Source organism: Rhinolophus ferrumequinum, chromosome 21 (assembly GCF_004115265.2).
Source record: "Rhinolophus ferrumequinum isolate MPI-CBG mRhiFer1 chromosome 21, mRhiFer1_v1.p, whole genome shotgun sequence".
Classification (NCBI taxonomy): Eukaryota; Metazoa; Chordata; class Mammalia; order Chiroptera; family Rhinolophidae; genus Rhinolophus; species Rhinolophus ferrumequinum.
Window position 1 is genome coordinate 50906497 of NC_046304.1, and position 14358 is coordinate 50920854.

The window sequence follows — 14358 nt, forward strand, 5'->3', positions numbered from 1 at the left end:
CCAGAAACTTCTGCGGCAGTGTTCTCCCTCCTTTCCAGATAGCTTAGGAAGTAGAGCCGGTGAGTCAAACTCAGAAAAGCCATGGACTTGCCAAAATCTCATAGCGGGGTCATTTACCCCATTAATTTCCCCAACCTTTAAGTGACAGCGACTAAGGGTGGAGTCACTCCGGGACTGTGGCCCTTCCTCCTCCCTTTTCCGGGCCTCCCTCCTGTCACCAGCTTCTCTGCTTTTCAATTATTGAGGAGCTGCAATGTTGGAAGTTCTCGGGTTTACAGGAGAGGGTGGGGGTGAGAGCTCCTTACTCAGGCGTCTGCCCGGCCCTGGAGGGCTGGGGTGGGAAGCCTGTGCACAGGGGATGGTACAGCAACTCCTACCCAGGGGCATGTCCTTCCTACCCCTTGCCCTCTTCCACTCCTCCACTTCCAGATTGTCTAGAGTAAAAGTATGAAAGAGTGCTGGAGAAAGTCGGATAGAAACTTTTCACAAATAGGCCAATTGTGCAGTTAACAGCTCTCCTTCCTGTGTAAACAGTTTTATTCATTTTTAGGAATCATGCAGCAATCCATAAATATTGCATCCTCGATGTCCCCACTGTAGTGTGCCCATGAGTGTAACTCCAGGGAGTGAGAGGGGTACACAGATGGCACAACAGTACACACACACACTTGCACACACCAGGTGTGCAAATCCTAAAGCAAAGTGACCAACAAGCGTGCCGAGATCAGGCGGACAGGACACTAACTCTCCCCGGGTGAGACGGCTTAAAGTGTGTAGGTCTGTGCCCAGGAGGTGTCCCAGCGTGGGCATGAGCTCTGGTGGGATGGAACTGGGTAGGGAAGGAAGAAAGGCTCTGAGGAGGCCTGGATCGCCACACCATCCGGACGCACCGTCTCCAGATGATGGATGGGCCAGTAGGGTTGGCAGCTGCCCTGTTCCCTGATCAGGCTGACTGGGGACCAGCCCCTTTGGGTGGGATATTCTGCTTGCCAAAGATTTAAATGAGAACAAGAGGAGTGAGAGGGAAGAAAGGAAGTGTCTGAGAAACTAGGAGTGAAGGGCCCTTCTAATGCAGATATGGCAAGGCCTGGAGGAAGCTTTCTGAGCCTCTTCCTGGGAGAGGACAAAGACCCTCCAGAACAGGTGAAGATAACGACTTCCTCTTGCGGTTCCTGGCCACTGTGGCTACTGTTTACCTGCATCTCCTTCATCTCAGGTAACACCACACTGTGGATACTACCTGCTGGGAGAGGAGGTGGGTCTGTGTGCCACCACCCTAGGCTAAGGGGAGCTCCAGCTTCAAGGAATCGGGGAGTGGGGTTATTGCTCAGATCTTAAATAGGAAAGGTGGGAGAAAGAAAGGTCATGAAGTTGGGCCTGAACCAGCAGGGTCCACTGCAGGATTTCAGACAGGGTGGGTGTGGGAACTCAAGACAGAAGCTTAGAGTCTGGCATGGCTCATATTACATCTGTCAGAACAAGTCACCTCCCCTCCCCCGCCCCATACCAGGGCAGGATGTGAGCCACAACCCGTGAGGGTCACCGCGTACCTGACAGTGCACAGAAGCCACACAGAACGTGCAGTGGATCCCCTGGGCACTGGCTCTCTGAGGCCCTTGAAATGGCCCCGAGAAGCTCTTCTAGGGTGACAATTCCAAATACTAAGACAGGCCATCAGGAAGAACAGAGCCACATCTCAGCCTTACATATTGTTGTACCTAGTTTTGCTTCCCAATGCTGTGCTGTTCACTAAAGCACAAAGCAAGAGCAGTGTGGATACCATAACACAATTGTTGAGAGCGGAGTACCACCCTGCAGCTTGCGGTCCAGGCTCGCTGTTGCAGCCACCTCACTGGGCTGGGGTGGGCACGAGATGTGAACAATAGCTCTAAATGTCTAATGAGCCTGTGGAAGGCAGTACCTCCCCCTCCCCTATCAAGCTCAGGAGAACTGGAAGGCAGGGGAGGAGAACGTGGGGGTGGGGAGCTCCCAGAGGTGAAGGCCCTGGCTCCCAGCCCCCTGCTGGCCGGCTCCACACTTTCCACCATTTCTGTTGGGGCTCCTGGGCTCCAATGGGAGGATCACTGGCCCACCCTTCCCTCAGCCCATTTCTTCAACTATTAACAAAAAGGGGTGGAGACGGGGAAATAGGGATACGAATGCCACCTGACAGGGCCGTAGTGATGAAATGTGATAATATATGACAACTCCTAACAGTGCCTGGCGCATACAGGTCGTCAGAAAGTGTGTTTTTTGAAATGTCACCTTAGGATGGAGTGCCAGTCCTTCACGAATGCACCTGATGCTAAGAAACCCTCCCGAGGGTAACTGTTTAATGGGGGGATTCTCAGGTTCAAGACCTCCTTCCTAAGCACACAGACACACAAGGCACAGGAGACTAGCTCGGCTGCCAGAAGGAAGAACTGTCTTTTCAACCAACCTTTTGTTTGCCACCATGTCCCTTGTCCTTCGGAAAGGAGCTTTTTGAGGGAATCTCTACTTACAGTGCAATATGGCTTTCCCTTCTCACAGGAGTCATCCCCCAACCCCACCCCAAATTGGAGGTTTCAAATTGGTTAAGATGTCCCAGAAACCAGAAAATGCCAGATGGGCGTCTGTGGTGAAGCTGCTAAAACTCCAAGTCGTCTTGTTCTAACCCCTAAGGAGGAGAAAGATGCACTATCAGCCTGTGGACCTGGGTGTCACCTGAACGAAGACCAAGCAATATGGTGGGAAAATTCCACAGCATCTCTGCAAAGGGTCTCATGAGGCGCAGTTCATCGATGGCTTCCGCCCACAAGCAGAAAGGAGGCTTCCGGTCCCTTCTGAGGGGAGGGATCACGGTTATGGCAGGAGATGAGGCTGGGAGGAGCAGGCTGACCTCAGTGTCCGGCTTTCCCACGGTATCCAAGTCTCCATGTGTCTTGCTGAGCATGCCCAGGAGGCCAGCGGTCCAGTGAGGCCAGGATGGACCACGGGGTCAGGCAGGCAGCCCTGTGACAGGGGTGGGGCTCTCAGACGGCCAAAGGACCCCACACGCAGGGCCTGTTCTCTGCGTCCTCCAGACTGCTGGATGATAAGCGCCGGCGCTGTGTGTTGTGATGGCTGACTACGTTGTCATCTGCTTGCCAGGTACCTGGAGGAGAGAAAGGAAGGTTATAGGAGGCAGACCTTTGGCCAGGTCCAGATGGTGTCTCCAGCAGGGCAGCCCAGGAGCTCGGCACAGACGTAGCAGGATGCGTGTTACCTGAAACTTGTGTGCACATGCCGGCCACATTGTGTGAGAGTACGGGCAGAAGTAGGCGCCACCAGGTGCAGGGGGCTGCTCCTGCCCCACCGGGCTAGGTAGGCATGGCCACTGTGGCCCACTGACAGAGGGACACGCAGGAGGTTCCTTGTTTTGTGAACGTGCCCTAGGATCCACTTTTGTATTTCATTTGTTTTGAACTTGGGCCATATGTTATGGCGGACAAGGAAAAAGAAAGGGGGTCTAGCTGAGATCTTCCTCAGGGCAGGAAGAAGTGGAGGGGACGCAGAAGAGTGTGTTCATTTGGGCCCAGAGTGTTAGCGTTCTTTGTTCGCTGGAGGTTGGGGGGCCGGAAGTGACTGGCTGCCCAGCAGGGTGCCAGGGACCCAGTGGCATTGGGGGAGGACAGGGCGATGAGGGTTCCAGCACCCCTTCCCCCACACCTGTTGCTCTTCATCTCTTTCTGACCCGAGCAGCAGCCTAGCAGCCGCTGAGGTTTGCTATCAGCTGGTGCCATCAACCCCAGGAGACATTAGCCCCAGAGCCTTAGGGTCCCACAGGTATCACCTACTAAACTCATCATCTCCCCCAGCCTGCCTTCTTGCACGTGGAGCACCGGCTGCTGTGGTGCAAAACCCTTTCTTCTCTCTCCTTCGTGCTCTGTACCCAGTCCATCGCTGCCCCGCTGTGCACTCCCCAGTTACGTCTCAATTAGTCATCAGAACACCTGGGCTCCACTCCCAGTTCCTGAGTACGGACTGTCAGCCCAGACAGGTCACTTTCCTTACTTCACAGGGCTGCAGTGATGACAACAGGTAGCGCGGGACAGTGCTGAGCAGGGCTCCGGCTGGCAGGCTGTGCTCAACAACCAGCGCCCCCAGCTTTGCTTAGCCACCCTCACCCCTTCCCTCCACCTCCCCTTAACGGTTCCCCCAGCCCACAGCCTGGCTCCATCCAGTGCAGCCAGAAGCTCCTCTGAGAGGAAAGGCAGGGCCGCAGCTGCCCACACTCTCGGGATGAAGACCCAACTGCCCACTCGGGATGAAGACCCAACTGCCCGGGTTAGGGAAGGCCTTCCCTCCTCTGGCCCGCGAACCGCCAGGCTGCACCCCCACACCCTGCCCTCAGCCCCCAGCCCAATGAGGCCCAGAGGATGCCCAGCATACTCTGCTCCACTCCACTCCGAAGGCTCCCCCAGTCTGCACTGCCACCCACTTCTCACTGCGTGGAAAGGGCTGAATCCCTGAGCTCCTTGAACTCCACCAGCCTGTCAGCTCCCCGCAGCCAACTCTGAGGGTGGGCCTGAGGCTCCCCACTTTCATATTTGAGGGAGGACAGTCACAGATGTGTGGGGTCGGCCTCAGGTTCCGCCAGCCCAAGACACGAAACCCTCTAATGGCAGAAACACTAGGATTCAGCGGGTAAAAACTGCTTATTCCCCAGAAATGTCCTGCTGTGCTAATCCATCCTAAGTCTCTAACAGTGTAGGTGGTGGACCCCAGGGGAAGAGAAGTGAGTAAGACAGGAAATTCTTAGGTATCACTCACACCTAATGGGAATTGGGGGACCTTTCGTCCCTGGGGTACTGGAGCCTGGGCTGTGGGTCTGCAGTGCTCTCGGCCTCTGAGGTGGCACTCTAAGTGGGACAGGGTGAAGAGAAGGCAAGGTTGCCCTTTAGGTTAGGAACCCCCAAATAAAATGAGTTGTTTGTTCATTTACATAATTTGGTAGATCTCATACCTATTCCTCAATGTTTATGGGGCAGGACTCCGGAACTGCGGCTGTTTGGTAGGAAAGACCAAAAGCAAATGGTAAACAGGAGAGAAGACACACATGCCTGCACAAAATAAAAACACCGTCACCGTCGCCACCAGCAGCTCGCCAGGAGATGGCGACTGACAGGCTGCCTGCTGAGTTCACATGAGTCCGCGATGCCAACACCACCATTCTAGAATACTCAGCCAGGGCCGACCACCAGTTCTTTCTGGAACAGCCTCCAGACTCAGATCTGAAGTCTGTCCTCCCTGGCCTCTTGATATGCTCTCAGTGGTACCCTTTCCCCTAGAGGATCCTGAGGGCGCTCGGAAAAACCCTGCTCTCTGCTCCCCTGCACCAGAGGGCTGGCGTGGCTAGACGAAGAAAACCCAGAATGCCAGGAGGACTTCCCGAGCAAGCGCTACCATTTTTTCCAGCCCTTCAGCCAGAAAATGAAACTTGGAGGTTTAAAATCCTTTACGGGAGATGGACAAAGGTACTTTCCACTCAATCCCCACTTTGGGGAATCAGAAATGGGAGCTTAAGAGACCTCTAGAGGCAGATTTGGGGAGCACATTTCGGGCAATTGTGCACACCTCTTTCCTGCCTCTGCCAAGCCACTAAGTAAATGTAAAGCTATAATGGTTCAATTGCCTTGTAGAGTTTCTCTCCAGGGGAAAGAGACAGTTAATTGGGATTTTCCCTTAGTGTCTATGAAGCGTAAACGTTCCTAGTAGCGTCTTAGTCTTGGGTCCGTCACTCCTCTTGAGAGGAGTGAATTGCACTTCAGGTCTCCTGAAGTAGTTTTCAGTTTCATTGGATATGCCCACTCCTGCGCAATGCAGTCATTTAAAAATATATTTGCATTTCCACTAACACACCCGAATCACCTTTGCTTTTTGCCATCACATACACTCCCCAGAGCCTTTTCACAGAATTATCACTGGTCCCCGACCACTATCCTGACACTTGTGTGATATTCCATCAAATTCCTTGGAACCACATCTAATTAGCATGGCCCTGAAACTCTAATCTGCTCACCACCTACACCTGTCACCTTAGATTTCTTCTCTTTGAGAACTTTTCAGAACCTCCTCCCACCCCCTTGGTTGTGGGGCCCAAGAAGGCCCAGAAGCCTCCTAGGACAACTCTCAGTGTCACTGATGAGTGTGGTGAAGATGGGGACCTGAGTGGTCCTCACCACTGGCTGGATCTCCTGACAGAGCATATGTGAGCATGGGGAGGGTGGTGTGCGGACAGGGAGAACGGGGGGTGCTCCCCAACCCCACTTCTCATTGGCCCTCCGTGCAGGGAATGGGAAGCTGTCCTGGTATCATAGGAATCCGAGGGTCGAGCCAGCCGGCGGGTATCTCAGTCGTACGATGGGAAGTTTCACCTTATGGCTGAGGGAGAAGAGGCCTATTCATTCCACGGGACCTACCAAAACGGATACGCCTGTCACTCACCCAGCAGATGCTTCCAGAGAGTTCCCCAGCACTTTGCTACCAGTATAATGCCAACAGCAGAAGCAGAGAAGCGTTTTACTGCAAGAGCAGATGTGGTTACCCTGTTCCGTATGTCAGAGCCTTGAGGCCTCTGGTGAGGTACGATGGGACAGCGCACTCAAGTGCTTACACCGAGTCCCACTCCCAACAGCCGTCACTGGCATCTGGTTTCATGTCTGGCTTCCACTGTGAACTCACTTTAATCTCAGATCAGCTAGCTCCTGAGATCACCACAAGGAGCCCCACGGGCCCTTCCTTCCTTCCTTCTTTCCTTCTAGGTCTCGCTCCCCTCTCCCTGCAATCCCATCAGTAGAGTAAGTATCAAAAAGCAGGCTGGCCAGAGGGATCAGGAAGAGGAAGAAGCAGAAGGAATAAGCTCGAAGTTCCACCAGCATGGTCGGCTAAAACAATTCCCAGCAGCTCCCTCTGCCAACAAAATGGGGGTGGGTGGAGAAGCCCCCCGAGGGAGGCAGGAGCCTAGATTCTCCCCTGAAGCCCAGCGAGCAGATGGCCGATGTGGCTGCCACAGACACAGGGCCAAGTGAAGGCAGAGATGTCATCTTCCCCAATTAGTGACCAAGGATGCCAAAACCAACCCTTCCCGTAACCCTTGCACAGAAGCATCTCCATTTGTCTGCAACAGGAGTGACTATATCCTCACAGATATTTTTTCTCGGAAAATGTTGGAATACTGAGCACAGGCCCTTGCCAGTTGGGAATGGAAACCTACGCAAGAGCCTCTGGGATGGGCGCAGGCCCAGCAAGCTTGGTGTGGGGCGTGGCATAGCCAGGGAGGACAGTGTTGGCACAGAGTGAACATGAACTTTCATACGAAGTCTAGGGAACGTAAATGAATTTATAAATAAACGAACCAGACAGACAGATTTTACACTTGGCAAAAAGACGTGGAAAACAAATGGACAGACAGAAGCGAGGTACAGAGTGGGGAGGCGGGGGGGTGAAGAGTACCCTGGGCTCCAGCAGCTCCAGGCCAGCCCTGACTACGTCACCGCTAATAGAAAATGCCCCAAGAGCCCTTTGAAAGGCTGGAGAAAGCATCTCCCAAGATGTACGGCTGGCTCCCCTGCCACAGCCTGCGCAGGGCCCAAGCGTGTGAGGACCCGTGTCTTTCACAGGCTGATGGAGAGTGGCAACCACAGGACGCTGAGTCGCCCCAACGCCTCTGGCCACTTCGCTGAGCGAGTAAAGCACTGGACCCATATGATGTGGCTGTTCTGAAGCTGAAATAAGCCTTCATTTGCGGGGATGTTAGAGAGATTACAGACAACACAGTGTGAAGGACAATCTCTGCTGTCAAACCGGGAGCGGTGGCTTTGGCCTAGCCGGCGTGGGCAAGGCTTGGCTTTACAGAAGTGGCCTGTGGAGCCCTGAGTGAGTACATGGGGCAGAAGGAGGCTGGAGCACAGCGTGTGACTAATGTGGCTCCGTTGTGAGAAACCAGCCTAGGTTGTTTAGCATCCTGAGAAGGAACACCGGCCGGCACGTTGACAGCGCTCATTAAAGCTAAAGTTAGGGCTCCAGGAAGCCTGGTCACTGGCGACCCCTGACCTCTCCTTTGGGATCCAGGTCTAATAAGTACAATGCAACTGAGAACCCAAAACTCACTGGCTCACAGAGCCATTCGCTAGTCTGTAAAACGTTGGCGCTCAAATTCTTCCCTGATCCTGTATTTCCCCTTAAATAAGACCTAGCCTGACCATCAGCTCTAATGCGTCTTTTGGAGCAAAAATTAACATAAGACCTGGTCTTATTTTAATGTAAGACCGAGAATAATATAATATAATATAATATAATATAAATAATATAAATAATATATATATAAAATACATTATAATGTAACGTAATACCAGGTCTTATGTAAGACCAGGTCGTTCATTAATTTTTGCTCCAAAATATGCATTAGAGCTGATGGTCCGGCTAGGTCTTATTTTGGGGGAAACACGGTAGCTAAACACATTTCTTCTGAGGAGCTGCAGATGCCCTTTTTAAGGGCTCGGGCTCTTTCAAGACCACCCTAGAGAGGTGGGGTCTGCCTCAAAGTTCTTGGCCACCTGCCATGGGATCTGCAAGATGGTGATGGAGGGGGGCTAGTCAGACCAGGCGGGAAGGAGAGGACAGATTCTCCTCATGTTCTCCCTCAGAGCACCAAACTCAAGGACCATCCTGAGGCCGCCTCACTTCCTTTCAGCAACAGGTTTTGTTGCACAGCCCAGGGCCTCTTGCTGGAGCTGCAGGGCCGGAGATGGGTGTCCCAGGGTGAGAGCAGGGGTGTGAGCAAGGGAGCGTCTCCCACCAAGTTCATGTTCAGCAGACTGCCACTCACCGGGTAAGCAGACCTCAGAGCACAGCTTATTGTCCAGTGCTTTCACGCTGGCGATGTCAAACTCATTGTTATTGTCACACTCCATACCTAGAAATGCGCATGTCCTCTGGCCTGTAACGGAGTTAATGCAGTTAGACAGGGGCTGGCTGTATGTTTTCTCTGCTTTGCTGTCCTTAAAATAAAAATCTTAAGGATGGAGACAAAAAAAAAAATCAAATCATATGTTAAAAAAAAGACAATAATTAGGTGCGTAAAGAGTGGACAATAAGGGAATAAAATTGTGTGGGCATGTCCGTGTTGTCGAGCTAGCCTGCTCGGTTTCCCTAAGTGGCCCCTTTCCAGCCAGTGTTCCGCAGCGTGCCAGACCCCTGGGGGGGGGGGCGGCTGGAAGGAGGCAGGTCACTGGAACGTGACCCAGAGCAGGGCTCTGCGGGAGGGGGAAGCTGGGGAGCCCTTGGTGACGCTACTGGTTCCTGCCTGCGTCTGTCGGCTGTGGGGCATGGTATGGCCGCAAGGCTCTGCAAATGACAAACACACAGGACAACTGAAGGCCTCAGGGTCCACAGTGTCGTGTGTTAAATCAGAATCACGGCATTCTGAAAAAACTGATCGCTTTTCTTATGAGACCCGTTATTTTGAGTATGTATTAAGGGACTGACCAGAAGCCTACAGACGTGATAGACGGGAAGGGGGAGTTTTAGAAATGATTTTTTTCAAACTCCCTTTTTTTTTTCCCTTGGTGAAAGGGAGACGATAAAACATAAATCCGCCTTGCGGGCTGCAGAGCATCTGGCGGAAACCACCTGTGGCCCTGCATTTGTCAGAAGCAAATACTCTACTGGGCGGAGGGACAGTCACAGAGGGAGCCTTGAGCACTGAAGACATCACCCCCATCTCGGGCTGGCGTGCAAGAGTGTGAGGGAGGCACAGCCTTGGCAGCCATCCCCTCCTCCAGGGCTACTTGGCCAGGTGAGAGGGGTCAAGTCCACATGCACACCCCGAACTCCCCAAGCAACGGCCAGTGCCAAAGCAGAAGCAACTAGGATGACATCTGCGTCCAGGAGGGGGTCCGGGTCTACTTTGGAGGTGCCCCTCTGCGGGAGGCACCTCTGAGCAGCAGACGGGAGAGACGCCGGTTTCTGGAACACGGTGGGGCCATTGCCAGCTCCACCCCCTTCTTCCTTCTCCCTCGCCCTACAGATCAGTCCTGCGCCCTACAGATCAGTCCTGCGAGCCCAACTAGAAACAACGGTTCTTCCTACTGAACATACCACTGGGGCCCCAATTTTGGTAACAAAATCGCTACAATAGCTACAGAACGCTTGCTTGTCTACAATGAGCTGTTGGCTCCTAAGATCTCTGTCACTATAACGGGAGCCATTTTCTTCACTAAACCAAAACCAAACCAACTGCCTGAGAGTCCTTTCTCCCCAGTGGAGGAAACGGTTTTGCTGCTGCTGCTAAACTTGGGGGCTGCTGGAGAAGCTCTGGGGGGCTCAGCTGAATGGCTGCAGCAGGAAGGGAGGCGATGGCAGTTGCCCAAGAAGCTTCAGAACCTACTCGATGTCAGCGCAGAACTACACATATTCTCTGGGCATCCTCATCCTCATCGCTTTGGCTGAGCCAAGAAAGAGCGGGGAAGGTCATCGCGCTCCTCGGCCCCGGCCTGCGTTCCTGTTCCGTCAGGAAGACAGCCTCTCCCCAATGGCACACCCCTGAATCGTGTCCCAACTCACACCCGTGACCCCTTCTGTACCTTAGAAAGAACAACCCAGGCCCAGAAAGAAATAGAAGAGGAGCAAAAGCCCAGGTCTTTTACCATCTTCTTGTGTGGGTGATCCATCCTCTTCCTCTAGGACACCGTTTCCCTACGACAGAAGGAAGGCGCTCTGAGTGATCAGGCAGTAAAATGAGTCCACGACGCCGAGGTTAGGGCACCGACCGCCCACGTGATCGAGAATCCACATATGACCTGAGTGGGCCCTCTGCACGCATGAAATCCCAACCGTGGATCGAAGATACAGTTGACCCTTGAAAAGCGTGGGTGTGAACTGTGCTGGTCAAAGGTCAACTGCGTCTTCATGGGCTGAAGGCAGAACTCATCAATCTGACAGCATTTAATTCCAGGCCCTACGCGGATGGCACACATTTCCCATCCGAGTGTGAGATGCCTAGGAGGCCCCGCAAAGGCACAGGTGGAGGGGTGAGGCGGGGCCGGCCTGGAGGGACCAGGTCTCTGGCACATTAGGGACGCAAGCCAGGAACATCAGGAATAGCCGTGGTCAGACTCTAGCTCAAACTGCTTTCTAAGGTAGAAATAACAGTGGTCCACTGAAAAAGCAAACAGTGAGATCATAAAACTTGCAGAAATCCTTTAGGATCTCCAACCTAATCTTTCGAGAGCATCTGGCCCAAGACAAAGTTCCAGCACCATCACTGTGAGCTGGGTGTTTCCTGGCCGTCCCTGCCCCGCCCCTCGGTCAGGGCACTTCTCACACTGAATCCTGTCCTCCCCACTCCCCGCCCCCTGGCCAGGGCTCCTGGATGGGTATAGAGGGTGGGGGGCAGGCAGAAACCAGGTCACTTGGGTCTTTATGCCCCTCAGTGCCAGGCAGTGCCTGCGGCACAGTCAGCCTTTGTAAATCCTAAGTGAAGGACAAACACTTTCTCAAGGTCTAGGGTCTGGCGGGAAAGTGTTCCCTCTAGAACCCACGCCATGCCTGTTACACGGGGAGCAGAGCCCTCTGCTAATGACAGGCCACCGACTGGGGTGAGCGGCTGCTTGTCCCTCCATCCCGCACCCCTGACCGGCCTCCTTGGAAGGCTTCTTCCAGAACAGCGCCATTCTAGCTGCTTCCCTCGCCAGCGCCAACAGTCCCTCTGACTGGGAGGCCACACGGCGACCCTGTTGCTATTACCTCTGCATCCTGCTCTTCTGCAAGGCCGACAAAGTTGCTGTCTGCAGACGCTGCTGACATCACCTGGAAGAGAGCACCACGATTCGCCGCACAGATACGCCGGCTCTCCCACCCAGTGCGCCTGGCAGCAAACCCGACGTGGTGCCCAACGGGATCAGGGCTGAAGGAGCCTTCAGTCACACCCCAGCCCTCATTCCCCTGGCTCTCCTTCCAAGCATGGTGGGGGCTGTGCAGATGTCGCTGGCAGCCCCTGCAGTGAGTGATGTGGGACACACAGGCAGAGCACAGAGGGGCCAGCTCGTCCCGAGCCCCTCCCTTACCTCTCCTTCCTCTGAGGGGGCCCTGCTAGCCGCCTGTGGGGAAGGGAGAGCCTCTCCCTCGTCTTCAGTGCCGGGGGCGATGTAGGAGCCGGACATGGAGGAGGCCGTGTCTGTGCTGACCTGGGAGTGCTGGCTCTGGGAGGACACCACGGACATGACCGACTGCGCCAGGCTGCTGCTGGCAGGCTCTTTGGGGACAGGAGGAGAGGGAAGGAGACGAAGAGAGGCACGGTTTTGGGGAGCTGCCCGCCCGAGGAGCAGAGCTCTCTTCCCTGTACCTCGCAGCGAGGACCACTGTGGCCTCACCTTGCCCTCACCTGAAAAGGTTTTAGAGTTAAGGTGTTCCACATTTTAGAGCTCAGAACTCAACCTCGGGACCAGAGATTTGCTTCTCCCTGTCAGAATGTTCAAGGGGGACCTTGTGTGGGCAGGACTGGCAGGGAGACACCTGCTTCTCCCCCAGCTCGGCGGCCAGAGCGCCAGCTCCTCGCAGGACAGCAGGGCCCCCTTCCTGCTCAAGTTGGGGCCTGCGTGGCCACACACCGTAGGTGTGAATTTGCGGCTCAGGTCTGTTCCCCAGGAAACATTAGGGGCGCTGTGGACTAGTCTGAGGAGGAGAACATGCTCGATCGCTCCCTGCTCCCTCAGGTACCTTCTGGGGAGGAAATCGTGGAGGAGAGAGGCGTCCCTGTGCAAGACGACTGGTCAATAGGGCCCGATGAGGACATGGTAAGATTCTCGCTGTCTGGAGTTCCGCCACATTCCTGAGGGACACGGGGGACACACTGGTCAAACACACTGAGCAAGGGTGAAAGGGCGGGGACGTGGGCAAAGGGGAGGAGGAAAGGGGACCCTGGGAGGGACTGAGGCGACATGTGTGACAGGCAGAGGCCAGCCATCTCTCTTCTGTCATCACCTCTCTCCAGCCCTGGCCTGGAACGGCTGTCTCCCAGGGGAGCTGCAGACTTCAGTCAACACACCCTGCCCGAGGCACAGCATCTGCTGGGGCCATACAAAGACTGCAGCTCAGGTGACACAGGTCACCCAGCAGCTGTGACATGGGAACACCCCAGCTTTCCCTGGGGTTATAAACAGCCTTCCTTCTGAAGGAGAAGTACACAAAAGCAGCAGAGGTCTCACTGCCTGCTGCGCCTCTCCACTGGGATGTCGGGTTGGTTCTAAGACAAATGCCACCTTCCCTCCCAACCCGCTCCTCACACCCACCTCTCGGTCACCTGGACGGGCAGAGGCAAAGGCCTCGGGGTCTCTTTTCCCCAGGCGTTCTTTCATCTTACTTCTGGCTTTCCCTCCCGCCTGGGTACCTGGAGTAGTCCTGGCTACCCTGTCTCCTGCCTAATCCATCTACACACCTCCGGCAGGTGGGCCTTGGGGGAAGCAAAGCTCTCACAGAACCACTGGCCTACTCAGAGCCTGCGCTTCCTGCTCTGTGACTTGGCATGTGCTGCCACCTGGAATGTTTCACATTTCTCTTCATGTCTAAAGAATTTCAAGGTTCATCTCAAATGCTACCCCTCCATCACACCCGTTCTGGTTTCTTCCACCCGAAATCTTCCACGCCTCCGCCACAGCACCGTATTGCCCGTTTTGGATGCACTTGGGTTCTCCTTACATTCATTCATTCATTCATTCATTCATTCATTCAACAAACACTTAACTGAGCGACAACTGTGTGCCTGGTACAGTACATGTCCTGTGCCCGCTAGATCACGAGCTCGTAAGCACAGGAACCATTCTGCCAACTTTGTCTGCTCATGGTACCTGGCTCACTGCCTTGCCAAGACTGCGATAATGACCCTCTTTAATAAATTCTGTGAGGGGTGCGCGGGGAGGAAACCCCACTGTCTTCACCTCACGGGCCTCCTGGCATGCTCCCATTCGGGGCTTCTCCACCTGCTGTTCCTACACCTAGAACCTCTTTTCTCAGACGTCTGCAGAGCTCGCTCCCACACTGCCTTCGTTCTCTGTTCACAGACCGCTTTTTAAGACAAGGCCCCACCTCTGGCCTGGACACTCCTTTCTCCCTCACCTGTCACTCATCCACAGCGCCGTGTGACACACACATTTTCACCTACTGTCTTTTGTGTCCGCCACCACCCACTCTCAAGAATATCAGCGCCCTGAGGGCAGGGACCTTTGCAGTGCCCTCCTTGTTGCCATCCTCAGCATATGGAACAGTGCCCGGTAAACACCACAGGCCCCATATACTGCTGAACGAATAAATCCAACGAAAATGTTGCTGCTGTCTCAG

At 54.3% G+C, this 14358-nt stretch overlaps 1 protein-coding gene across 6 annotated transcripts in view; it reads right to left on the reverse strand.

Annotated features, from left to right (window-relative positions):
• Positions 1-501: 501 nt before the first annotated feature.
• RNF157 (ring finger protein 157) overlaps positions 502-14358 on the reverse strand; it is a 66266-nt gene continuing 52409 nt past the window's right edge. For 3 of the 6 annotated variants that reach the window (XM_033090624.1, XM_033090626.1, XM_033090628.1), the window contains 6 exons: positions 12742-12853; positions 12090-12277; positions 11770-11832; positions 10671-10719; positions 8852-8962; positions 502-3136 (listed from right to left, as the gene is read on the reverse strand). In XM_033090624.1, the coding sequence (XP_032946515.1) occupies positions 3015-3136; positions 8852-8962; positions 10671-10719; positions 11770-11832; positions 12090-12277; positions 12742-12853 (645 nt within the window). In that variant the 3' untranslated portion in view covers positions 502-3014. Of the gene's footprint in view, positions 3137-4987; positions 5029-8851; positions 8963-10670; positions 10720-11769; positions 11833-12089; positions 12278-12741; positions 12854-14358 lie in introns of all 6 variants that reach the window. The other 3 variants (XM_033090625.1, XM_033090630.1, XM_033090627.1) reach the window with 3 other exon arrangements.